The sequence below is a fragment of the Ambystoma mexicanum genome, chromosome 1q, assembly GCF_040938575.1.
Source record: "Ambystoma mexicanum isolate Mex_15411 chromosome 1q, UKY_AmexF1_1, whole genome shotgun sequence".
NCBI lineage: Eukaryota > Metazoa > Chordata > Amphibia > Caudata > Ambystomatidae > Ambystoma > Ambystoma mexicanum.
In genome coordinates this window covers 262,971,946-262,998,154 of record NC_090922.1, presented here as the reverse complement: position 1 = coordinate 262,998,154, position 26,209 = coordinate 262,971,946, and the positions used below count along the sequence as shown (strand labels likewise).

Sequence of the window (26,209 nt, the reverse complement as noted above, 5' to 3'; positions counted from 1 at the left end):
CAGGTGTGCATTCTCAATTAGCTTTGCCTGACCATGATTAAGAGGACATGCCTGACCTTCACAATACCTTGCAGGCTACTTCTTCATCCCAGTACCAGAGTGGGGACATGGTATAGTGTTCATAACTCTCAGCTGCCACTTCCTCTTCTCAGTACTGTCCAGTGTCACAATAGAAGAAATGAGGGGAGCTGACTTAGAATAAACCATAAAGGTCAGGGGAGGGTTAGGTTGGTCATCAATGGTGAAAAGGGGATACCATGTCTCGCCAGAGGGCACCCAACTCTCAATCCTATCCTCAAGGACCCTCCACCCATGTGATCCTTCCTCGCTTCTCCGCCCCCAGGTTCAGGATCCAAAAGTGATGGCCTTTCCCTGGCCACCTGCAAAGAGGATCCAAGGGGAGTAGGTGTAAGGATACCCTCAGGTTTCTCACAGCTGGCTGGGGGCAAGGTTAACGTCCAGTGTTCGTGAAGCAGTCGGCAGAGTCCCAGAGAAGCAATGCAGACAGGGTCGTCTAATGACCGTTCCCACTCAGAGCAGGGTAGCCACTCTAGGCAGGCAGCACACCATTCAGAAACAGAGGCAAATGCTTTGTTTGACGAGTGTGTACTGGCTACCTTAAGGGCAGACCGAAGGGAGTCTCACAAGGTGTTAGGGGTGGGGGCAATTCTGGTGAGAGAAGAAAGACCGTTTGGGAATCCTGCGTCCCGCACAGAAACTCTGCAGATCGTGGGACACAGGTACCAAATTCGGGACAGTGCCACAAAATGCGGGACAGTTGCCCACCTCACCATGACTTGTTGGACTGCACCAGATTATTAGATCCTGGGGCCCAAGTCGTGTGAGCCTTTTATGCCAGAAGAGAGCGCAACAGCATGGATCTTTGGCATTATCTTAACAGTGAGGTGCTTTTGGCTGTTTATATTATTTTTGGCAGAACAAATGACTCGTATGGAGAGCATGAGACATTTTTTCTGTAACAACAAAAACGTACAATCTGCATGCCCAGCAAGGAAATTGCAAAGAGAGCTTGCGTTGCCCTTTTACCATTTCCATGGCCAGCCCTGTGTTTCGAGGGAGCTGGGAGCGAACTGTGGAAGGTAAGTGGGTTTGAATACAGAAATCGTGGGAGAAAGGGTGTCGGAAGGGGCGGGGGCTGGGAGATATGTGCGGGTGTCTGAGGGGCAGTCAGACAGGACAAGCAAGCAGTGAGGAGCAATTCAAATAAGAGACCGTGAGAGAAGACACTCTGAAAGAAGACCCTGTGAGAGAAGACGCCGGCAGCCAGCATGGAACTCAGGCTTTCACAGCCAAACAAAGAATGGTTGTTGCTTCCTCCCCAAGTTCTAATGCAGGTAATAACAGCACACAATGATGACTGAACACCATAAGGGTCTGATCTTGAAGCTATGTCTTCTGCACGCCCGTGTACCTTGTACAGAAGAATAGCACACCAGCGTATCCACAGCGCTCATGCTGGTATGTCCATTGAAGGGTACAGGTGCTTTTACCACTGAAGTACACAACCTCTGTTTTTTTTCTCTAAACTTCTCCTTTTTGCAGTTGCTGTTAAAGCTGGGCAGTGACTTGCTGACTGTTTGCAGTATAACTAGGGTGACCAGGTGACCTTTTGTCAAGATTATTTTCCATTGGAAAATACAGCGGTCCCGGTTTTTGGTAGTAGGTCTTCATATGCTGGCAGGCAGGAATGCATAATCTCACACAGAAGAAATGCTGCACTTTACGAATTAATTTGTGATTAATTATTATATTATGTGTACATTCCAACAGTAATACCTAAGCTTCCTTCCCCGCCAACCGCTACGGAAGTCTAGTGCCTTGATGGCCACATTCAAGAGTTGGCTCTACTTTTATGTCAGTTGCCCTGCCCTGGTGTTTTACTTTTTAAAGCCGGTCGCCCTAAGTATGACAGAAACATAGTTGCAGGTCCTCGCATAAAAATGGAATATTTACCACCAGGTGCTAATTAGATGTTTTTTCTTCTCTATGCATATGGGATCCAGAGAGCGCAGGGTTCGATGGCAACTAGGGGAGTGTGGTTAACCTCCGATTGAATGGATATGAAGGCTTGCACTATTGTCTGGCCTATGTTGATCATAGAAGCCTGTCTCTGCTTTTGTTTATCTTCTCAACGTGGATCCGTACTTAATGCATTTACAGAGCAGACTAGCCAGCCCACTGCGGCTCAAAGACCTTCAATTTGGCACTGGCCCTATCCTCCCCAGACATATAACCACTTTTGCAGATTTCGCAATGGTCAATAAAATATTCGTTAAATGTTGCTTTATGATTCAATCTTTTAGAATACAAGTCAGTCCCCCTGAGATTAATCAAATATGAACACACGAGGGCTTCAATTCTGAACACAGATGGTCTGTGAAATTTGCAGACATGAAAACAGACACCACCAATCAACAATATATTGGCGCAGAAAGGCAGGACTAGCGTCCTTCGTATGTATAGAGGGCAGGGAACAAGATTGCTTGGAACAGGAAGTGAGCATTCAAGCAGGTTTCTTGGTTGTGTTTTGTATATTTTCATGTCCAGGTGAGTAGTGTCTGGACCTGTCTCAATGTCCGCTGTATCACAGATGCTCACAGCAGGGAGCGGAGCATAAAACCATTAACACAATGCCGCGAGAGGATGCACGTGTTATGGCGCTTTGGAACTTCATGCTCTTCCTTTCACAAAAGTAATAAAGAATGTTATTAGGAAACAGTGGAGGGTATATTAACTTTATTTACTGGCTCATTTTATCATGATTCAGTCCTAACGGTGGCAACGATGAGGATGTTCCAGGAGAGCCAAGTTAAGCTGAGTCAGACCGTAGAAACAGGATGTCTCTGAACCAACAGAAAGGTGAGTGACCAATATACTCAACATCGCGCAGAGTGTTGCACCACCAACTGCTCTCCTGCCCACGCCGGCATACAGCAACTCAATGGAGCCAATGGCGTGTGAGCTTTGGGTTTAGCAAGAGGCAGTGGAACCTGATGATGCGCCAGCAGGGAGAAAAGCAGCACTACTAAAAAACCTTCTGGGAACGGAAGCTCAGAGGGATTTTAGCACGCTTCCCAGCAGAAAAGAATACAGACCACACCGCTGTCCAAAACCGGTACAAGGATACCTTTAAAAAAGCTAAGAAAATATTCAACACCAAGCCAAATGTGATAAAAACACTACCTAACATCTTACTTGGGGAAAGTGAGACAATAGATGAATTCTGAAGTAGTCCGAAAGAGCTATCAATTGCCTGCAACTTCAGGGAAACCATCTTAGTGGGTTTCCACTAATTCCAGGATACAAGAGAAGCAAGTTCATAACAAAGAGCTCAGCATCAAAGAAACTGGGCTGCAACCATCAGTGAATTGGCACATCAAACAAGAACATTGTGTTCATGACCATTTACCCAATGCCCAGAAGACCATGCTTTCATCGTGAAAGCCACTGGTATGACCAAGCAGCAGAGCCTACTCGGCCCATGAGAAAATATTTACTGCATGCCAAAAATTGGGACATTTTGGAAAAGTGTGTACAAGCGGAACCATTTGGCAGGTGGCCTGAAGGGACAGAAGTTGAGACTGTTCAGCGGTTCCAGAATAATATGGCTACAAAATGGGTATGACTATAGAATGGTGAGAACCAAAGCAGGGTGTGGTCAAAAACATACTGTGAAGTAAAAATTGGTGCAAAGCTCTACGTGTGGGCGGCTCCGGAGCAGATCAAACCTTCTCACAAGAAACATAAACGCTGCTTGAGGGGGAAGGCGCGTTCGGATTTTCAAAATCAACATTAACCAGAGATCTAGAAAGGCAACTCAATATCAATAAAGGTATACATAGTGTCATCAAATGCATAGGTTGCTAGATTAGAGGAAATTAATACATCATCAAAAAAAGGCAGTCGGTTACCGGTCTGGCTGCATCAAAGACAACCGAACATCAAGTGTGATCCAGGCGCGACAGGGTATACTAGTCAAGACCAGTGCATGTCAACATATTTTAGACGCCCACTGGGCGGTTGTCCTGCCAGCAATTGGAGCACTAAAAGGGTGCATCCCAACATTATGCCTCAGACCTGGAGTAATTCTAGTGTGAAACAAAGTCTGACATTTGCCCATCATAATGAGGGACAATCTGGAAGAGCTTCTTAATCGACTTGTGAAGGACAGGGTAATCAAATGGATAGAGGCCCGGAATTACTTAGTGGTCACTCAGAAGGTGAAGATGAACAAGCTGAGGGTTTACATGGACAGGAAAAGTATCAACAAGGAGATCCGCTGCAACAACCTTCCTTTGCCCAACATATCCAAGTTGGCACCGTCCTTGTACAGCTTCCTGACCTTGTCACAGTACGGTACACAGACTGTCCTCAACCGGTGAGTTTTGTGGCAAGGCAAATGTACACCAAAGTAAGAAGAAGAAACTGATGAAAGGAACTCCAAAAAACACTCCATGAAAGTACAGTCTGTTTAAAGGTAAGGCTAGTAGAGAAGAAAAGGCATTCCAAATGCAGTGCGCAGCTATGGAATGAAAGGGCGGACCATAATGCGGTTAGAAGCATGGATAGCAGCGCATGAAATGCGGTGAGGATTGAGCTTTATCACAAGAGACAAGCTCAGGAAGGGGAAGATCTGAGGAAGAGACGGACGCCATTCACAACGAAACACTGTAAAGGACATCCATACCAATTATGGCGAAGGCAAATGATACATAGAACAACAGAAAAAGATTGTCCAGAGAAACAAATCAATTTGAAAAAATATGTATCAAAATTTATTGAAAGTGATACCAACAATTTAAACAATGGTGAGTCAATCACAAATAATTAAACACTGATCACTTTAATACAGCAAAACAGCAGCAACCGTATGCCTAAAGTCGGCTAAAACATTGTCACACATACTTGCCATTCATAGTGCACTCATTCAAACCCAACTCAACATACCGTGACATACATCCAAAAGCTTAAAAGACAAAAGAATCATGCTAAAAACCTGTGGGGAGAAGGAATTCATGACTGGTCCCCATCAAACAGACATAATTTTTATATTCATATCAATAGAATTAATTAATAAATAATCTATTGTCAGGGTGGATCGGAAGGAAAAGTGCAAAAGATCACATCCCTATAGGGTTTATCTCTCGACCGGTTTCGATGTGTAGTGGTAGTAAACACAACGTCTTCCTCAGGAGGTGGATGTTACCATTCTGATGAATGCCAAATTGCTATGGTGGCCGTAACGAAGTGATGTGGTCAGTCACGCGGGGGGAAGCCAGGACCAAATCCTAACCTGAAAAGGCACCCTATTGAATTGGGGGCAGCCAAGTTGCAGATGTTGGAAGTTGGGAAAGCAGCACAGCTTAACCTGAAACACCAGTGTCATCTGTAGATCACTCTATCAAACAATTATTCATCTCTGTCAAGTGGATAATAGAGGTCAAAAAGGTTGATTCTGCGAGCTGAAATAGATTTCCAGGTGTTCAGCTGTTCAGAGCAGGATTCCAGGATGATGGGGAATGCTGGAGCTGCCATGTTCTAGTTGGACATGTGAAGTACCATAGGGATGGTTTAAATGGAACTTATTTCGATGAACATTATATTAATAGACTTGTCATTATTATTGAGCAGACAATGCTTTGTGCTATTGCTTGTCAATTGCTGAGGATATTTCAGGACTAAAACACCTTTCAGTGAGTAAACACATGCTTCTATTAAGATGCTTAGTGGTTGCAAGAAGGTTATTCCAATACATTGGAATTGTACAGGTAAGCCAAGTAGTGAGTCCTCCTGATTGGAGGATTTAAGTCATGGAAGTGCTATCCACTAGGAACAGAGGAATTGTGTCCTCATATATTTAATCATTTTATTTGGAAGCATATTCCTAATCTAAACAATGAACTACCTTCTGGGAAATCACTGTGTCTGTTTAATATACTGACAGTGAAATGGTTGCATTGTTATACTGTCTGCTGCTTCGTTTCTTTTCTTTACACATGTGTTTAGATCGTTGTCAGAAATATTATGTAGTTATTTAATGCTTTTATTTTTTTTAAAAGAACTCGTGTGGAGAATCTAAAAGTGAGGGGGTGGTTTCTCGGAATACAGGTACTAACTACATACAATGCTGCTTGTGGAGATTGGCTATTCTCTCTGACATCTAATTGGTTGTTTTCGTTAACAATTCCTAATGTATCTGGGGGAGTTGGGTGGGGGTTGTAAGTTTGTGTTTTGCTAGTTCTTTTCAAGTGAGAAATTCAAATACCATCAGCCTTGCACTTTTGTCATAAATCGCTGAGATAAGCCCTAACCACAAGTCTAGGAAGGCAAACCTCTTAAGATTCTGTTCCTCTTACAGGACTTTGGAAAGTGCCCTCGGCTAAGACTGTTTACTCAGGAGTACATCCTGGCACTGAACGAGCTGAATGCAGGCATGGAGGTGGTGAAGAAGTTTATCCAGAGGTCAGTAATGCTTGCTTGCTTGATTTAGTGTTTCCTTAACTGTTAGACTTATAGTTATGTTAGACAGATTTACTCCTAAAAGACCAAAAGTGAGCAAGAATTGGTTATTTGGGGAAAAAAAACTTTATATGTAGCTTGGAAGCGTCAGACAAGCATAATCTTAAGGGAAGGCCCCCTCCCTTTACCCTGTTGTCTGCTGATCTTATTATTTTGAAAGAGGCATTATTTGGTGAATTAAGTGTTCCTCTGATGTCCCTGAATTTTTATAGTGAAGTGTCCTTATGATGTGCACCTCTGATATCGCTTTCCTTCCCCTGTTGGTTGCATTCCTCCCTCTTAACGGAGGATAGCACATGGGCAATGCGCTGGTCTTTGAAACGAGACCGCGCACGGCAACCGAGGTTCGAATCACGGATCCGCACTTAGAAACCGAACTCAGGTACGGTATTGGGCGTGCTATAAAAAAACAATCAAATAAAATAAATACGTTATTGGTAAGCAGCCTTTCCGAACATGGAAGTGTCTGTGCGATGTCCCTGTCTGCGCTTCCTTGTTGGGTGTATTCTTCCCTATAATCAGTGAGAGGGCTTTTCTTTTTGTGGAGGGTCTCTGTGAAGTCGCTCTATTTCCATCAGTGGGCAAGACACCACAACCTGGCACTTGCTTGCACTTATCACCATCGGAGGTTGCATGGAAGTGTATCTGTGTTGTTGCTTTCCACTTAATTACCAAATGTTTCTACTCTCCATTTAGGAGAATAGGGGGCAGCCAGTTTAGCAACATATCTTCTTACATTACTTTCTCTTAGGGCTGTGTGGCTATGGTCAATTTAGATGCAACCCCACAATGTGAAGTGACAGGGTTTGCAGAATCACAACCCAAGCACATTAAAGATGCACTAGCATCTTTCCTAAGATCATCACGCCAAGGGTGTCTTCTCTGCCTCCTTCCATCCTTTGACTAGAGCGGATGCCGTCCATGCCGTCTGCCCCATTCTAAGCTAGTGCTTCTTCTTGAGTCATTGGACCCAAATTACCAATTGATGCTCACCAATGCAATTCCTTGGGTCATCATCACACTTGGCGTGCCAGCTCTTCTACATCCCCAAGGGTATTAAACATGCTGTGCCATCTGTGTTGCCTTCAGAGCTCAGGGGTGCACAAGAAATGAGTGACCGGAGATCATTGCACACAACCTGCAATCTCAGCAGCTTTTGTCCAGGGCGAGTGCCCCTCAAAGTGCAAGCACTGGGTTTAAGTCCACTGCAGATTAAGGGGCAACCTCCAGGACTGTGCCCTGCCTTCTTCACCCTGCGCACTGGAGGGGTTTCTCACTTTTATTCTCATGGGAACCTTGCTTGCTAGTGGACCTGCCTTTAAACCCGAACGGATCTAAATTATCTGGATGGCATCAGTGCTCTGCAGACCCACACATTGCACATTTCGCCTGGGTGTTCCTACGAAGACATTTCCAATGGTTCTTGAATATGCCTGTCAGTTTTAGTTCACAAAGAGTACGCTAATAGTGTTGTTTATATGGTGAATGCTTGCAACCAAAGTGAAGTCCAGCAACTCCCTCCTCGGTAGGACGACAGTACAGATTCACGTGATTGGAGATTAGAGCGTTATTAGGTTTATTGTTGAGTCAACAGATGTCTTTCTTCCTTTGAGTGTGTTTGCTGTCTACCTCCTCAACCCCATGTGGAAATCATGTATTTATAATTGAATACCTTACCGTTTTTTTTTTCCTGTTTTACTTTCCTTGTCATGGAAACGCCAGGATGAACATTCCCATCCCAAATCCTGCTGCTAAAACTGGAGAATGTTGTTTTACAATTTGATAAAATGGTTTGTTTCATGTGTATGAAGGCCAAATTCAGCCTGATGTCACTGTCTGGCAGACATTTCTGCTGCAGACTACAGGGGCTGTGGTTTCACTTTAGTATTTAAAAATTGCAGTTGCAGTGTGTAGTTTACTCCTAATGAAACCAACAGGCCGTAACAATCGTGCATCCTGTAACTTGTCCTCATGCTGCAGGTAGCGCAAAGTAGAGTTACGTTTGGAGTGTGAAATCCAAGGGGCAAGGAGTTGGACTGAATTCATGTGGTTTGGGGTGAAGAATGGCTCAATCCATGTTGGCGGTTGGGTGGAGTAGAGCTGAATCCATGCGAGGTGGGCCGTATAAAGAGAGAGAGAGGTGCGCCCCTTTTAGGTCGAGGGGATAAGGGAAGGATGTCTGACTCTATGGGTAGAGCGGGCCGAATTGATGGAAAGGGGAGAGTAAACCACGGGAGGAGGGTTGAATTCATCGGTTAGGAATGAGATGAGGACTGAGCCCTGGGGGAGACGAGTGGAGATTTACGGATGGGGATTGGCATGGCTACTTCCTTGGTGTGGGGTGAAGTTAGGGAGGAAGGATGGCCAAGTCTATCGAGATGGGAGTGTGAACTTTAGAGGAGCTGAACACATGGGGGTGTTATTTGGGTTAAGAGGCATATAGGGCTCAATCCATGGGAGGGAGAGAGGGAGAGAGGGAGAGAGGGAGAGAGGGAGAGAAGGAAGGAAGGAAGGAAGGAAGGAAGGAAGGAAGGAAGGAAGGAAGGAAGGAAGGAAGGAAGGAAGGAAGGAAGGAAGGAAGGAAGGAAGGAAGGAAGGAAGGAAGGAAGGAAGGAAGGAAGGAAGGAAGGAAGGAAGGAAGGAAGGAAGGAAGGAAGGAAGGAATTAATTGTCGGTCAGGTAAGAGCAAAAGGAGAATGGAAGAGAACTGAAACTATGGTGGAAGAAAGAGGGCAAGAAAGATACTTGGGTAATTTATCATTTATAATTACACAAGTAAGTGGGAGGTGAGTGTTAGGGGAGAGCGGGAGCAGAGCTAAATTCATTGAAAGGGGTGCTTCATGGGGAAAAAAAGAGATGCATCGTGCACTTATGTGGGCTGGAGGGTTAAATGGGCCAGGAGGGGCGGATAAAATGCCTGGTTGAAGCCTGGGAGCATTCAGGATGGGAGCTGCGCACTAGTATCCACAACTGGGAATGGATAGATGGGGGTGAGTGAGGAAAGACGGGGTTGTTTCTTGGGGTCGAAGGTGGAACTGACTACATGGCGTGGAAGAGTTAAGAAGGTGGTAGCTGCATCCACAGTGAAACTTGGGGTGAAGCTCAAATCCCATCTAGTGTAAGTGTTAAACACTAGGTGAGAGTGGAATACCGAGTCCATGTAGGAGGGCGGTGTTGAGGGGGAAATGACTCAATTAATGGGGAAAAGTTAATACAAACAGAGCAATGAATCCATTGCAGGTTGAGTCAAGTGCTGAAGTCGTGTTTTTCAAAGCACATGGCATATATTGTACCCTTAGAAAGTTCTTGTAACGTAGTGTTGTGTTTTTATTACATAGCCAGCAATAGCGACTCTGTAGTTATGGTTAAGTTAAACTCCACACAGGGACGGCACTTATTCAGTTGTCTCTACCTTTGACTCCACACGACCATTCTTCACAAATATTTCTAAAATAAATAGAGATGCAGCTTTCTGGATTGCTTTGAGACGTTTCATATTGGAGGGGCAAAGCTATAGGTGTGGTCCCAAAATGTTTGATTCACATTCCATTTCTCTGAGCGGAAACGTTGCTGTTAACTCTAGCCCCAACCACTGGATGAGCTGCCCCAAACTTTTTCCCAGAAGCTGGCGATGAATCCAGCTTTGTGATTGTTTTTTGCTACTCTGTCCAGTTTTCTGTTTGAAATCTTAAAGAATTGGCCAAAATAGTCAGAGGTGTCTTCGCACCCAGACTCTATGCATGGACTGACAGGGTCCCTGGTCCAAATTGTCCAGTTTGTGTTGGTGGACCAGGGTCAGTGGCCCAAATTCTATTGAACGTCAAATTGATTGGCTATTTGAAAGAAAATACCCTCTCGTATTGTTTTGGGTGCCAGAAACGTTTTCCAAGCGACCACCAATTGCACTTGCTAACTTTTTTTACAGGGCCTTGCAGATCATGTGATGCAAACATTTGCATATCCCTGGGGTATCCCCCTGACCATAGGGATGGGGGAAGGGTCCCCAGTGAGTCGGAATATGTGAAATAAAATGGAAAAGAAAGGCTGTTTTTGTCTTCTGTGCCCTCCTCTCCCCAACCAAATGGGGGACAGGGGAGGAGCCTCCAAAGTGGTTGTATATGGTCAATTTTAAAAAGAGAAAAAAAGGTAAGACTGTTGACATTTTTCTGGCCATAAGCCCTCTGGGGGTGCCCAAACCCTTCCTACATAATGTAATGCACTGAAACCTTAGGCTTTTTGTCATGGCTGAAAGCTTTGCCCTGGGCAGAGTGACCACTCTCCATGACCACGGCAGGGTAGATGGGGGTGGCTAAGGAATTACCAAATGCAAATTGCCCTTTGGGGCATTGTGGTATCTGGCGGGGGCTCGGAGCGATGTGTCCACTGGGCTTGGCTGGTGGTAATGGGCAGGGGGTGATCTGGAGGTGTATGGTAGGTTGTGTGGCGTCATGAGCAGTGCATGACAGTGGCTGAGCTACGGGTTGCTTTAGGATGGATGTGGACGAGTTATTGCTTTAGGAACCAAAACAGAGGAAAGTGTGTTTTTGTTTTGTTCTGCAACCATAATGCCATTTCAATAGCGATATATATATATATATATATATATATATATATATATATATATATATATATATATATATTTATTCCAAGTGGAGACTGGGGCATGCTTAATGTCCCCACCAACCTCAAGACAAGCGTGTATTTAAGTATGTAAGTCCCTTTATTATATGTCGGACAGCCCATGTTTATTGATGTGTGAATTATAGTGTTTCTATTTTTTTCCAGCATGCATGGACCCACTGCAAATTGCCCCCACCCAAGGGTGCTCCCCAACCTCGTGGCTGTCTGCCTCGCTGCCATTTATTCCTGTTATGAGGAATTCATCAACAGGTAAGTAAACTAAGAGTTCACTAAAAAGTTAACGTTGTCTTGAGACACTTGAAATACTAATAAGCATTGGACACAGAAGCCCAGGCAAATCAAAACCTCTTCTGTGTACGGATCCACGGTCGCCCTCTGTCCCACTCGCACTAATTCCTTAACAGGGCGGGCCTGTCTCTTACGCCACCTGTGCATTTACTTTACATCACTGGCTTGATTTGAGTCCAGTCATGTCTTAGAACAGCCTCATTCGTAATGGGCGAACACGGACATAAAGCACAGGAAAAACACAGGCTGTGGCCTTCTCCGCACCACCAATCCCCGCCCCCTTGGCCCCTACGATTTTCAGATGGGTTCCCTTCAGAAACCGTGAAATGGAGGGTGTGGACCTTGCTTGACATCATAAAACTGTCACGTTATGATCAACTTACTTCTGAAGCAGCTTGGTTTGTTTTCTGCATTCTGGCACCACTTTTCCCACGCGATGAATGAACTGGTGTAGTCCACAGAAAACCAGTCCTTCAAAGCAAGCCGCCATGTTTGTCATGCTGGCCGCCATTGCAGATGTCTGCCGTACTGATGGGTGATTCAGAGATGACCCTGGAATCGCCACACACTGCTGTGAAAGGCATTGAGACCAGAGTTCCAGGCGGGTTCCCGTGTATTGCAGCACATGGTGTGTGGAATCACGTATCAGAAGAGTCTGACCGTGCACACGTAATAACAGTCGGGCTGTTTCACACTGAATAATCACCCGCAGTCCCAGAAAAGGCCATTGGAAGACCCGGCGCTTTAACACAAAGAAGAACACACTCCAGCCCTTGAAAGTCGGCGCCCTGTGTTTTATTTCCAAAGTCGTACAAAATTCCAAGCCTCTTACGATCCTGCATAGTTAAAGGCTAATGGCGGAAAATATGTTCTACACATTAGGTAAGGTTCATGGCAGGATTCCTGCAGCAGTGCACCAAGGGAGCTTGGAAATGTCAGGTACAGCCACAGCCACATGTGCCCGCCTGTAAGGTGACCTGCGAGCAATGATTCTTGTCTGGGCGCCTGCCGTTAAAGGGCCATTCTGCGTTGTGGTGCAGCGCCGGTTTGTAAATAGGGAAGAAATAGTTTCCAGGATTATCCGAGGTAGTTGTTTTACGAGGCTTTGGTCGGTTAGTGGTAAGCCTGAGTTGAAGGTCACTGCTAAACTTTTGAGGTACCAGCAGGTAGTTTACTGGGCGGCAAGGGTCGACCCCCTAGGTTGTAAGCAATGGGGTTAATCTGCATCACCTTTATACCTGTGGTTCAGGCTTGCTGGGGGAATGCGAGCGGCCAGTAAGGCCCCTCATCCTTTGGTGGTATTGACGGGGACCAGAGAGTTTAGATTACATCCAAAATGTTTTGTCCCCTGGTTCGAGGTGAGGGACTGGACTGCAGGCTAACAGGTCGGGACAGTCGGTTGATGTCTTGGGCTGCCCACTAGTAATGTGGAGGAGTGCGTTCTGGGGCCCCAAGAGCTGCCCCCCCCCCATATGCTATTTACTTTTCTGGATCTCATAACTAAGCATTACCTTTGCCGGTTAGACCTACAGGTTGTCCGGGTCCTGGACACTATTCTTAATTAACACGAAGGTGTCCGTGTCAATGGGACAAACATTGCTGGATTAAACAAGAAATGTTAAATAAATGCAACAATGTTTCATCCAGAAGTGTTCTCGGGTGTCTTCTTAAGTGTTTGATGTCAGTCCTGATCCCCATGAAGAGGCCACCACGCCCCAGGAGGTGCCCATCATAAGGGGTAACTGTGCATGGCTGAAGTATCACCTGCATTACTGCCATTTCCAGGCAGAAGGGGCCATACCCCCCTAGAAATTGCATGCCTGGATACCTGCTTAAATAAGGGATTGGGTTGGAGGGTTCAACATCAGCCTCTTTCTCCTGCCTGCCTTTGCCCTGCAAGAGCCGTTTTCCCTCCTCCCTTTTGATGGCTTAGTGTAATAAAAGTTAGGAAGTGTATATTCATTCGAATAATGCAAAATAGTTTATCTTGTTTACGATTCATTAACCTGCACCAGGGAGAACAATTTCAAGTTGCAGCCTTAATGGGTCACCCGCCACCTCAATTCAGTACACACAGATAGTACACCATTTCTTACTCGCCAAGTCAATTATCACTAGCCAATGACTAGTGGCGAGTGCACATTTTGCACCTTGCCTGCATTGTAACGGTTCATCTACTTTTCCTATGAAGCAAGGCCTACACTTCACCCTCTGTATTTGTTTATTTGTGTATTATGCCAATTGATTTGATCTATTTGTCACATTTATGGTTTGTTGAGGGGAGTTATAAAAGGGGACCCAGAAAGTTTCAATTACATCATAGTGCCATGGGTGATTTATAATCCTGCTGTTTTTCCCCTATTTGTGGGTGAGGGTTTAGTCTGCTGATCAACAGGCAGGCACAGTCAGCTGGTTCCTGGGCTGCTCACTGGGAGTGGTGAGGAGTGCGTACGGTGCTCTGGGAACATCCCTCATATGTCCCTTACTTTGCTGGAGCTCACAACAGAGCAGCACCTGCACCGCTTAGGCCTACAGGTTTTCCAGGGCATGGAAAATGGTCCAGGTCATGAGAAGTGCTTCTGGGTCATGGACATTATTCTTAAATGGCATCAAGGAATTCCCTGCAATTATTAAAAGAAATTGATGGATTGAATAGAAAATGTTCACTACAAACAGCAGTTTTTGATTCGGGTCTGTACTCCGGTGTAGTCTTATGTATTTGAGCAAAGGTCTTTGCTAGCTCAACTCCTATGGTAACAGATGTGCGAGCAGCAGTAGGAGTGCACATTATAGGACTGGTGTCTGTCTTGCAGGCTCTCTTTTCTACTGAGAAAGGACTATTTTGTTGTCTGAACTTCCCTGCTTCCCTCTAGGAATGGCACACATCTGTCTTACAGGCCCTACCGCCTTAAAAAGGGCTGGTTTTCCAAACACAGCTGGTGCCTCTTGAGGAGGACTGCCCCCCTGTGTCATAGGCCCTGCTCCCATCAGTCCATAGTTAGTCTCCTGTGTCTCAGCACTTGCTTCCTTTGAAGGTCCACTATTATGCATCACATGCCCCACTTTCTTCCAAAGGCCCAACCCCAGGTAGCTTCTGACTCCAGCCACATCTCCACCCACAGCCACTGCTTCATTTCAAGTGCTGGTGCTTTACCCTCCACATTTAGGATATCTCGGTTCTTAGATTTAATAACAGACACAGTTTCACACACTCATGGTCCTCGCCAGACCTTTCAAGCACCTTGGCACTGCTCCCAGAGTATTTGGATCGTAAATACCTACAGAAAACAAGTTTTGAACTTGAAGTTTTTTGTATCTTTGAACGCAACTCACAGTCAACTGAATGCGTGAGTGGATTACCAAATAGCCTTGCACAAATCACTTCCTCATTCAGCGTGGGGCTTGTGCCCATCATATCCAAGATTCAGCTTTGTGTCTGCAAATACTGACCTGTCCTGGATTAATATGGTAAATGGGAGGCCCGGTTACCGTGCACAGGTTCCTTTAATGTCTAGCTGGGAATGGGGACTTTATCTTCTTTTTCTCAACGTACAGAAAGATGTAGAAATGTTATTGAGGAAAATCCACCTAGCGGAAGCCGAGTAGCACCCATATTGATGAAGCAATATGCTGCTTTAGACAAAGTAGATACTTTCCTGCCGTGTACCTAAATGCTGCGACAAGCACTCTTGGAACATGTTAAAAAAAAAAAAAAAAAAGTGAATTAGCGATTTACTGCTTATGACTATTTCCCCTAATATCTTAGGATTTTTAGAAATGCCTAGACATTAAACCTCAGTATAGTTAACTCCAGGAAGTTTACTTCCAGTTTACTTCTGTGGGGCCGGGTGGCAGTACATGCTGGGGGTGCAGAGCGGACCGCACAGGAGGTAATGGTGAAAATAAAGTCTATCAGAAAAGGCCAAAGCAGTTAGAAAGCTTGGAAATCAGACTTGAACACCATGGCACAGGTCGTTCTCCCAGCGTTCTGATAGCCTGTGGCTTGCAGAGCAGTTAGCACATTGTAAAAGAATTATGAACAGGCTGCAAGATGTGAGAAAATCCTGGAATCAGTCATGTGGCTAATCCATCACCTCACGCCTTTGACAGACATCAGAAAGCAGAGGGCACCCTGCTGGCATCTATGGGACTCTACTGTATGGGACATCAAACTAGGACTGGGAACAATCGCTTGAGAAAGTGGAGCGCTCTATTACAAATGCTCTTTCTATTTGGGCCTGGTCACAATCGGTGTGTGTCATCAGGGATTTCAGTCTCACGATTTCCTGGAGCAGCTATGCATTTTTCTGCTTGATCTTCTGTTCCATTCATGGTTGTCTTTGCCATTCTTGTTGCTTTCTGCTTTGTTTTGTGCTGTACATTTAAACACGAGTGAGTGTATGCCTCAGCATAGTTTCATTTTGCTGCACTGTCTTGTGATCTAGCTGATGCCTGACATATGTTGTTATCTATTTCAGCCGAGACAATTCGCCAAGTTTGAAAGAGATCCGAAACGGCTGCCAGCAGCAATGCGACCGAAAGCCCAATCTCCCGCTTCGCCTCCTTCACACGACCCCTGACCTTGTTTCGCACGAGACGACGACTTCCGACTCGCGCCTCAAGTCTGTCATTGTCACGTCCAATGAGATCCACGTGGAGGTGGAGCGCAACAACACGGCCAATCAAAAGATGAAAGCCAGCACTGGCAATGACAGTGAGCCTAACCTGATAGACTGCTTATTGGTCAGTCCCACCTGCAGTGCTATGAGCATTGAGCTTAGCCCGCAGGCTGAGCGGGTTCTCGGTTGCTTCGTGGAGATCCTCAAGATGCTGTGAGTAGATTTCTACACTTTTTAAGCCACTTCTCCTTTACCTTGCCTTTTGTCTACATAGGTGGGAGGGCCTTATTTCAAGTCTACGTCAAATCTGCATTCCACTAGAACGTATCTATTTCCGAATTTGCAAAGCGAAGCTAAGACCCAAAGCTATCTTGGCGCTGGGGAAAGAAGCGCCTCCCAAGGGGCTGGGGTTTCACAGTAGCAACAGTAGCCTGCAAAGAAGAACCAAATGGTCTAGTTGAATAGGAAGGTTTTCAGGGACCTTTTAAAGGCTGGTTGATCACTGGTCACCCGTAAAGAAGGAGGCAGTGAGTTCCACAGCTGAGAAGCAGCCACCAAGAAGGCTCTCCCTCCTATAGTGGCTCTGGAAAAGCCGGGGGGGGCGCAGTAAAGGATTAGCTGAGTGAAGGTTCCTAGGGGGAGTGTACTTGATACATTTCTTCTGAAGGTAAGTGACACCTTCCCCATACTATGCCTGATGGACACGGGGACTTAAACTAGGGTTGATGCATTGTCGTAATGTGCACGGGCTCTATTGGAATGTTGATGCCAGTTTGTGGATCAACATTCCAGGAGAGCAGTTAGAAGAGACTCTGGAGGAGGCAGCTGCTTGTGGGGTCTATGCAAATTAAAAGAGAGTGTTAACTTACCTTTGTGTGGAAGGATTTTGTCATGCATCTTGTGCGCCTGGTACTTCCAGGAACCTCACAATATCATGGGAAAATGTATGCAATGCTGTACGTTTTCTATGTCTGATTTTCATGATCATCTGTTACTCACAATGTCTTGTTTTAACATCATCTTCGAGGTAACTTGTTCACAAACTTTTTTTTTTATTATGTAAAACCCTATGGTCATTGCTGCGCAAAATGTGATGCATCCTGGCAGTGCAGCCAGCATGTGTCATGACATAGATATAGCAGATGGGACATCAAGTCATATTGTTTGAAAACGGGATGCATAACCTTTCCCGTGTCCATTGCCAGGATTTAGTAATGCTGCCCAGGAGCCTGAGTGATGTTTATCAATTATAGCAATCATGCTAGATTTGTACTGGCATCTTGCCAGACATTGCATTGTTCAATACATGTTCCAAATCTCTACGAGATTCTCTTCAACTTTCTGGTAATAACGCGCTGCCAGTGTGTTAGGTTCAGCTGCTTCAACTGCAGCAAATACTGAGCAAATCTGCCACGTCCGTCGCTTGACTGCCTTTGAAGCACATGCTTTTTTGTATTGCTGTCAACTTGACCCTTTACATTTATACCACAAATGCATACCCGTGGCACAAACAGAAAAGTGATACAAAGATTTAAAGTACTTTTCAGTTATCAACCTTAAAACTATCAATAGTTATATAAAACATGTGATATGACAAGTTGAAGCAGTTTAAAATGAAAGAATTCCTTCATGTTGATTGGACAGATGTCTGCTGCGTGTCATTGGATACCGTATGTTCTGTTCCCGGGGATTCCGCCGCTGTGGGCCTGATCAATAGTAGTCTGTCTACAAAGCTAGCAGTGAAGGGAGACTGGAAGCGGGAGCTGCATTTGGATAAAGACTAGTATCTCAGTGGCAAGGCACCTGTGGAACCAGTCGGTGTATTGTTTTAGAAACACCATTTGGGGCTGGTAGCAACTGGTGTGGTTAGAATGCGCATCCTACCCTAGGTGTGCCCACCTCATTTCTCCTCAGGTTTTCTGAGGGTCAAGGTTTGCTCCTTTTCTGCCTATTCCGGTACTATTCCAGTTGCGTCACCTCTGCTCACCTTCTGCCTCCGCAGGCACTTTTGCACCCCGGGCCAGTTCACCTCCTGCCCCTGTAGTCACTATCCTAGTCTGCTTGCCTACTGCCTCCCCATACACTTTTCCACCCAGGTTCACGTAAGCTCCTGCCTCTGCAGACGCTATGCCACCCAAACTCGGCTTGCCTACTGCGTCCACAGGCAGTTTCCCACCCTCGGTTCAGTTTCCCTCTTGCCCATGTAGGCACTATGTCACCATAGGTCAGCTCATCTTTTGCACCCATAGAAACTGTTGCACCCAAGGTGAGCTCAGTAATGGGATCCTGCAAACACTGGCCCACATCTAGCTGACCTTCTGTCCCTGCTGGCAGCATCCCACCGTAGAAGAGCTCACGTCAGAACACACCCTCTCACACTCTGGGTCAGCTCACCGTTTGCCTCTTCAGGCAGTTTACCACCTTTGATAAGCTGACCTCCTTCCTACAGGCACTGCGCAACTCTAGGCAAGCCACCTTCTACCCTAGCAAGCAAGGCTGCACCCTAGGTGGGCAGCCATTCTGCTGCAGCAAACCCTTGTCCACATTACAAGTAACTTTAGGCTCTGTGCTATCCTTCGAGCTCACTCACGTGGCACAATACCACTGAAGGTCAGCTACGCACATCCGCCACAGTCGGCACCATTGCACGTAAGGGTGGGCACACCTTCCGATCGTGCAGATTCTTCGCCGTTATGAGTGTGTGGGCGGTCTGCCTGGGCTGGCATTGTTCCCCTCTTGGTCAGCTCACCTTCTGCTTCAGCAGGCGCCATCACACCTTACTGCATCGTGTATTCCCTCAGAGTAGACGCTATCCCCGCGCAGGTGAGTTCACCTGCTGCTCCAGCCAGGGGAGACGAGGTTCATGTTCAGCTTCGTTCGACAGGCAGGGTCCCAAAACGTCTCTATTCTGTCTGTATTTGGGCTTTTGGTTTCATCTGCTGCAGTTATGCCGAGCACCCAGTTTTTATTCCATCTGAGCCGATCTCACACAGCCAACCTCACAAAATTGGGCACCATTGTCAAGTGCATGACCAGCCCCAGTAAAACAGACGTGTGTGTTTGATTCTTCTCCTGCCTTGTGGTTGGACAAGCTTTGGGCTGTAATCATGGAAAAATGCAATCCTCCAGTGAAGACCCTGAAGAACTTGGGCCCCCAACTGAAAATTTCAGAACACATTGAAATAATGGCGACGCACGGTCTGTATGTTCCACAGCTCGAACCTGTGTGTTTCACTTAAACATGCAGAAGTACATCTTTTCCACCTCTTGCGTTTGGAGATTGTGATACAGCGTCTGCGTCCACATGAACTGTGCAAGACGTCTGTGTCTGTTTGTGCCAGCATGGCAGAGAGTTTAGCGCTCTCCAGAAAGAATCTGCTGAGAATAGCGAAGCCCACTCGAGGCTCCAGATATGATTTTGAAATTGGAGTATATTTAATCCCTATCCCTATTTTTTGAAGTTGGGAATACAATGATTTTAGGGCGTAAAAAAAGTCATTCCTATTGCCACAGTATATTTGATCTCTTAAACAGATGTTTTGTTGTCCATACTGCGCTGCACCTAGCAATTCATTCAAATGAAAAGATGTGTTTTTACTTTAATGTTCCTCCACAGATCAGGCGGTCCTTGTTTAGAGCTCCTCCATTTGGCTCTGCTCTGCTTGTACCACTGATTATATTGTATTGTTTCATTTGTGTAGCGCCTTTCACCATTGGTATGCGGCAAACGGTGCTGTAGGTTGAACGCCCTTGGTGGACCGAAGTCCACGTATGGGAAAATTCGAGAAGTGCTAGTATGCGTGTTTGCATATCGGCCAATACGAAGATATGAAGCGGAGGCCAAGTCCCTACTAGACACCCATGTCAAGCCGGCATGTGAATGGGTGGTGAGAAGGAGTCTATAGAGGGTATGCGAGAGCGGGATACTTATGTGTGCAGCTATATATCACATTTTTGTCGTGAACAATAGCTACTTTCTTATGGCAGAGGGGTTGTGCAAAGTGTTTTGAGTGATGTATGATGGCAGATGTGTGCGGGTCTGAGTGCAGCAGCTTTAAAAATAATTGGCTGTGACTTAATGAGTGCCCCAGTGCTCTAGCTACAGTCCACGTTCTCCTAGAATCTTTGTACTTGCTACAATCTACTCTCACCTAAATACCATGCACTGGAAGGATTGTATATTCATCAAACTACATCTAAGTGCAACACAATGCCTGCTCCCAAAATACACCTTAAACATTCATGGATGGCTGTGTGTGTGAATGGAAACAGGGGGCAGGTTGATATGTGTCTCTTGCTTCCTATTTATTGTTGGGATAAGTGTTACTAGCTGGGAATATTTGTCTATTTTTAGGGATTACATGTGGCTGCTACGTTGCTTATCTGTAAGGCGGGGTGCCCTTGCATGCACCAGGCTTGTGTCTCCCCTTAGCTAAATGCTGCCATTTTAAGACTGTGTGCATGTCCATTAGGTATATTGCAAACAAGGATTAAAGTTCTTGATCTGAAACGTCCACATTAGTTTGAATCATGTGTCCCACAATCCCCATCGTGATGGAATGCAAAATGTAGGGGGGCTAATCTGCTAACCAAACCCACCTGTCGGTGAAATCCCCAGCCAAACTTCAGACAAACCCTTAAGGCTTAGAAATGACCTTCAACCTGGATTGGTTTTCTTTCAGTTGTGAATTTGTTTCCCTCTGTACCATGTCCCCATACCATATAGTTCGGACCCACCGCTCTTGCCAAAAGGCCATTCTTATGAGGCGATCTGAACCAGGCCAGCGGGCTGACCTTGCTTCCAATACATTGCGTTGGAATGCATTGGCTTCTACAAAGCTTCTGTAACAACAAAAGCTCGAATGAGGCATTACAGCCCAGACGAGTGGTCTGTAATTGGTGTGATTAGCCCACACCCGAGATATAAGCTGGGGGTGAAGAGCGATGGTAATGGACAATATCACCTGTTACAGCCCTTGTCCCTCCCCCCCCTTCCCGGGCTGCAATGCCAATAAACAATAAAATATGGAAAAACTATTTAAAAGCAGTGTAGGAACAGAACAAAGTTGGAGAAGGTGCTCAGAACCTTGAATGAGCATTGTTCTGGTTGGCTAATGGAGACAGAAACACTGAGGTGGAAAGTTGCGAGAGAAACATCAAGCCTTTTGTCAGTGATTAAGGCCCTCTGCTGCCCCATTGTTTGCAAAAGCCAGCCAACTTCCCATGTCACAAGTAAAGGTTATAAATCGTTTGTAAGATAATCTTCTACCTGGATTGGGTAGGCCCCTTTATCAACACACAGCCCAGTTCTGGGAGGGGCGGGTTGCTTCCTTTCACGCTTGCCAATAGCAGAAGGGCTTTGTTTTAATTTCAGTACTGCGTGGTTTCTTCCGCCCTCTCACCCATGGGTCAAGCGTTTCCTGTTTTCTTCATGACTTGCTGTTTTCAGAGCCCTGGTCTTTGCCTCGTTAATCTCTATCCTTACAGCTGCTCATTTCTGAATAGGCCACGCGCATTACTCAGATATTACTGATGAGTAGCTGGGAATGTTTGTACGCTGGTATTATTCTGATCTTTAGTTAATGGCACGGTGTTAGTCAAAGTACATCCGCCGTTCTATTTCGCTGTATCACCATCTCTCACATTTCTTAGTGACGTCGCATCAGTTGGATTGCACTTTTGCTGATGACGGAGTCGTTTTCCAGAAGGTTTGATATAATTTCCGCTGCCGGTCACCGGTTTGAATTCAGCCCTGGCCTGCTGAGTTGGAAAGCGTGTCACTTCGGTCAGCTCATCTGTTTTATTTTGATGTGGTGATGTCCTTCATGCTTCAATGGTGACTTTACAGGGCCTCCTGAACTTGTTTGCGGCCTTCGACACCACGGCCCACTACATTCTACTGGAAAATCTTCCATCATTAGCCTTTTGTCTGCTAAAGAGTTAAGTTGGTTCTGCTCACCTCTACATTCACATCTCCAACTTTCCTTCCCAATTTGCCATTTTAGGCAACTGCCTACTGGCTCTAAAATGGCTGAATTACAATCAATGTTCTTTAGCCCAATAAGAATAAAACGTACATTCATTTTCTAGGCCATTCCAAACTACTTCGTTATCTTTCCCATTCCCTTGCCCTGACTGACTTCCTACAGTCTTTTGAGCACTGTGGTTTCTGGATAGACCCAGTATTTTGTTCCTGTGCCCCAAAATCAGAAAACCCATATAATCAGTGTATTCAGGTATGAATATTGAAATTCATCCTTCCATTTATCGCAATTATCTTAAATCAACAGTGTTTGGCTCGGTTATCAGATTTCTTATTGATTATGGCCACTCTTTTGTTGCAGGGCTACCTGCCTTTCTATTACTGAAGTGTAACTGATATAAAGGATGGTTGTTCATCCTTGGCCTTTCTAAAAGGCACATTTCTATTTCCTGTGCCGCCTCAAATTGGCTCCCAGGGATGGATAGAGTTATCTTCAAAACATTGTGCTCATGGACGTCATTTCACCAAAATGCCTGGGGTAGCGGAAGTGACATCACATCACCCTTGACTCTCCCCTAATGACATCACAGGAAGTGTTGGCAAACGACCCTCAGATGTTTCAGATGTGTCTAGCACCCGTGTTTCCAGGGACTCTAATTTCAGCCAGATATAAGAACTCTTGGCAGAGGGGGAGGCGCGATTTGTCCACGATCACATGACATGGGGTCTGTATGTACCGAAGTGCAAAATGCTGCACGAGCAAGGCCTGAAAATTAAATAATTGACCAGGATTTAGTATAAAAAAATTCCCTGGTTATAAATGAATCTGAGTCAGCTACCTCTACGATAGAAGAAATCTAATAGACTAGTCTGCATGCACACAGGGGAGAGCATCTGATAATGTTATCTTTGCTGTAGTATAATGCTTGGGAAAGGTTCTTTCAATATACCCAAGACCCCCCCCATAGTTTTTATTATTTAAGCGTAATACTGGGTGCCAGAGGACTTAAAAAGCCCCCACTATGTAGCACACTTAAATCTGTGGCACCACAGTTATTTTACATTGAAAACACCCAGAAGTTGCTTCTCACTTGGGGATTCAGTGGTAGACTTCAAGGTGCGCACTGCACACTTCCCCTTCCTCAGACTCGGTGTTGCCCAATGGCGTAGCACAAACTTTGGTGGCCCCCCTGTGAGCCCCCACCAAGCTCCTTATCAAAGCACAGGCACGCCACACCCCGTGCCAGCCCGGACCTCCACACGTGCGCAATGTCCAGGAAGATCATGCCGCTTCAGGGGCATGCACTAATGCAAATGAAAGAAGTAAATATGTTTTTTAATCAAAGCTTAAATGTTTCACGTAGCGTAGAAAGAAGGGGGCAGTGCCTGGTCCACAAATATACCAGCCACCAGTGGTGGCTGGTGAGTTGTTTTTTTGAAGGGTGTAAATATTTGCCACAAGTATGCGATTGCAACCGAACGTAGCGAGGGAGCCATAACTAACGAAAATGGGGTTGGAGGTTCAAGGTGGTTCTTCTCACTCCCCAGAGAAAATGTTTTGAATAATGTGTTAAAATGGTGCATTACACAGCACACTTTCTGTGAAAATGTGGGTAAAAGGCCTACAATCGGTTTCGTAGCATGTAGGTTAAATCATGAACAAAGTTCAATAGATTCAAGTCACCAAAAGGGCACAGGGAATGTCCCAATGCATTATCATGCCAGTCCTTGCAATATATGCCAGTAAAAAAAATATTTTCATGCTGACTGTGCCCATACATTTCCCTGCTGGCACCACCAACATATGTTCCCATATAAGACAGCACGCATGTTCGCTTTAAGATGTTTTTTCCTAGTATCATTACTGGCACTGGCTCTGCCAATATATGCCAGTACTCCTATGTAAGAACATACTCCTGTTGGTTTGGCCATTAAAGAGACATGTCACAATATGAAAACCTGTCCAAACTGGTTCCAATGTAAGCCAGTCTAGACCCATAAGAACACTTATCATGCTTAATTCATCATAGAGGCTAAGTTAATAAAAAGTCATGCTACAGTAAAATAATACAAAGGCCGCTACACCAAAACATCAGTCTATCGAGTTAACACTACTTTTCATGCTTGCTTTTTTGAAGCTGCTGAGTAATAAATGTTATGCCTTAGTAAGCAATGGCTAGACTGACTGCACCAAAAGGCCAGTTTAGCCAGGTAAACATGAACTTGGCTCCGCCCGAAAGTACAAGTAAAACATGCAAAGTAAATAAAGGATGTGGCAAAAATGCTCCATTGTTCCCCGGTCTACCAGGGCCTTAAGACACACATGCATCCCCTTTCACCCACCGGTCACTTACTCATACATCCCCTCTCACGTTCATTCGCACTGCATTCACCACACAGGTGCCCACCCAGCCCCCTCACAGAGCATTCAAACACACACACTACCACGTTGATACTCATTCACCCACCAGCCACTCGCACTTCTCTTACATCCACTCATTACATTATCTACACAGGCCCACACCCGCCCAATCATAACATTCAAAAACACACATCATATTACTTCTCATTCAGCCACCATTCACATAGATACATCTACCTGCACTTCAGACAGGCAAAATACACTTCATAATTAAAAAAACCTTCTTAACTTGTTCTTGCAGCTTTGGTCTGTCCTTCGAGGCCACCCTGAGCTCCTTCATGCTGCTCACAAACAGGAGAGCTTCCTAGTTCCTGTATGTGAGCTGCAAGGAAGCCGAGGGAGAAGAGGATGAAGCTGACCGTGGCATGTGCCACATGTCACGGTAAGCTCCAACCCCTACTGAGCACCTACCCGGCGCAGCTCTCACCCTGGTAGGTGAGGACTCGGCCGGGGGCCCACCAGACCTGGTGTGGTGAGGCCCTCCGCTACACCAGGAGCTTCTTTTTCTTTTTTTCCTAAAATAAATAAATTTCGATGGGGTTAAACGTATATTTGCGGGTGGTTGCGTGGCACATTATCCTCCACAATAGGGTCATTTTTGTGTTTGCGTCCCGTAGATAGGCCTCGGTATACCTATTTGCTACCCCCAAAAATATAGCACCTTAAAAAGCATCTTAAAAAGCAACTGAGGTGATGGCCTTGTGGGCTGTTCGGAGAATGAAGGAGTTCAGATTCGCTGAAAGCCCCTCTGCAGCCTTTGACTATAGGGAATCGCTCCGGTTTCCAAAAGACTGATGGAAAAAGAAATGGGAGATCAGGCAAGATGCTAAAAGGACACCTGTGTTTACGAACTATATAAGTGAAATGAGAGAAAAAGACATCCTTTCATTTAATGAGTGCAAGAATGCTTTGCTGGGGATGGAGTAAGCAGGCGTCCATTAGACAAGATCTGAGACACATTGACGCCCGTTCCCGTGGCATACACCATTGAAGGCGAAATCATCCTGAGCCAGCAACCAGAAGCGGGGACCAAAGGTATTATCATTTGGCGGGGAACATGTCAGTGCAGTGCACCACCTTTTATTCCGAGGCGGGCCTCAGATGGACCTAAATGCAATCGGGCAGCCCAGGGTTTATTCTGCCAAGGAGAGGATTAGCGTTTTCAGCTATGCCTTAAGTCCCTCGGTGAGTCCAGGCAAGAGGCTGGCGGCACAAGGGGAAAGGGTGAGCACCGTAACATGCATCCCCACACTAGTTAGAACCTCGCATCCTGGCACCGCAGGAGGGGCCGAGGTCAGACACATGCAATCCTGGCACCAAATAATGAGTGCATGACAGTCTGCCGAAAAATGCGGGTTGGGAGGCATAGGTTAGCCACGTGCCACCCATATTCAAAATAGGTAGCACTGTCAGTCGCGTACAATCCTGCGATAAAATAGCGGGCAGGTGCCAAGCATTTGCATCTTGGGACAGGATGGCATATATCAGACATGCATGTCAATCTGGGACACAATAGGGAACCAGCATGTGGAGGGGGGGGGTAGGGGCTGCCATCCTTGGATGAGGTAACGAGCTGGGATCTGTAGTCTTGTCTCAGCTGGGCGGTCTTGATATGCAATTCATGTTTGTTTACATGACAAAATTGTAGGCAGGCCTAGATTTAAAGGCACCATTTCATGACATGGTCAGGAAATCATAGGAGCCTCGTGGTGGCTT

The 26,209-nt window shown here is 45.7% G+C and overlaps 1 protein-coding gene across 4 annotated transcripts in view; it reads left to right on the top strand.

Moving 5' to 3' along the window:
• The window catches only part of CMIP (c-Maf inducing protein), a 726,603-nt gene that overhangs the window by 598,240 nt on the left and 102,154 nt on the right, over nt 1–26,209 (top strand). For all 4 annotated transcript variants that reach the window (XM_069638399.1, XM_069638414.1, XM_069638407.1 and 1 more), the window contains 3 exons: nt 6,380–6,483; nt 11,326–11,430; nt 15,948–16,301. In XM_069638399.1, coding sequence (XP_069494500.1) covers nt 6,380–6,483; nt 11,326–11,430; nt 15,948–16,301 — 563 coding nt within the window. The remainder of the gene's footprint in view (nt 1–6,379; nt 6,484–11,325; nt 11,431–15,947; nt 16,302–26,209) is intronic.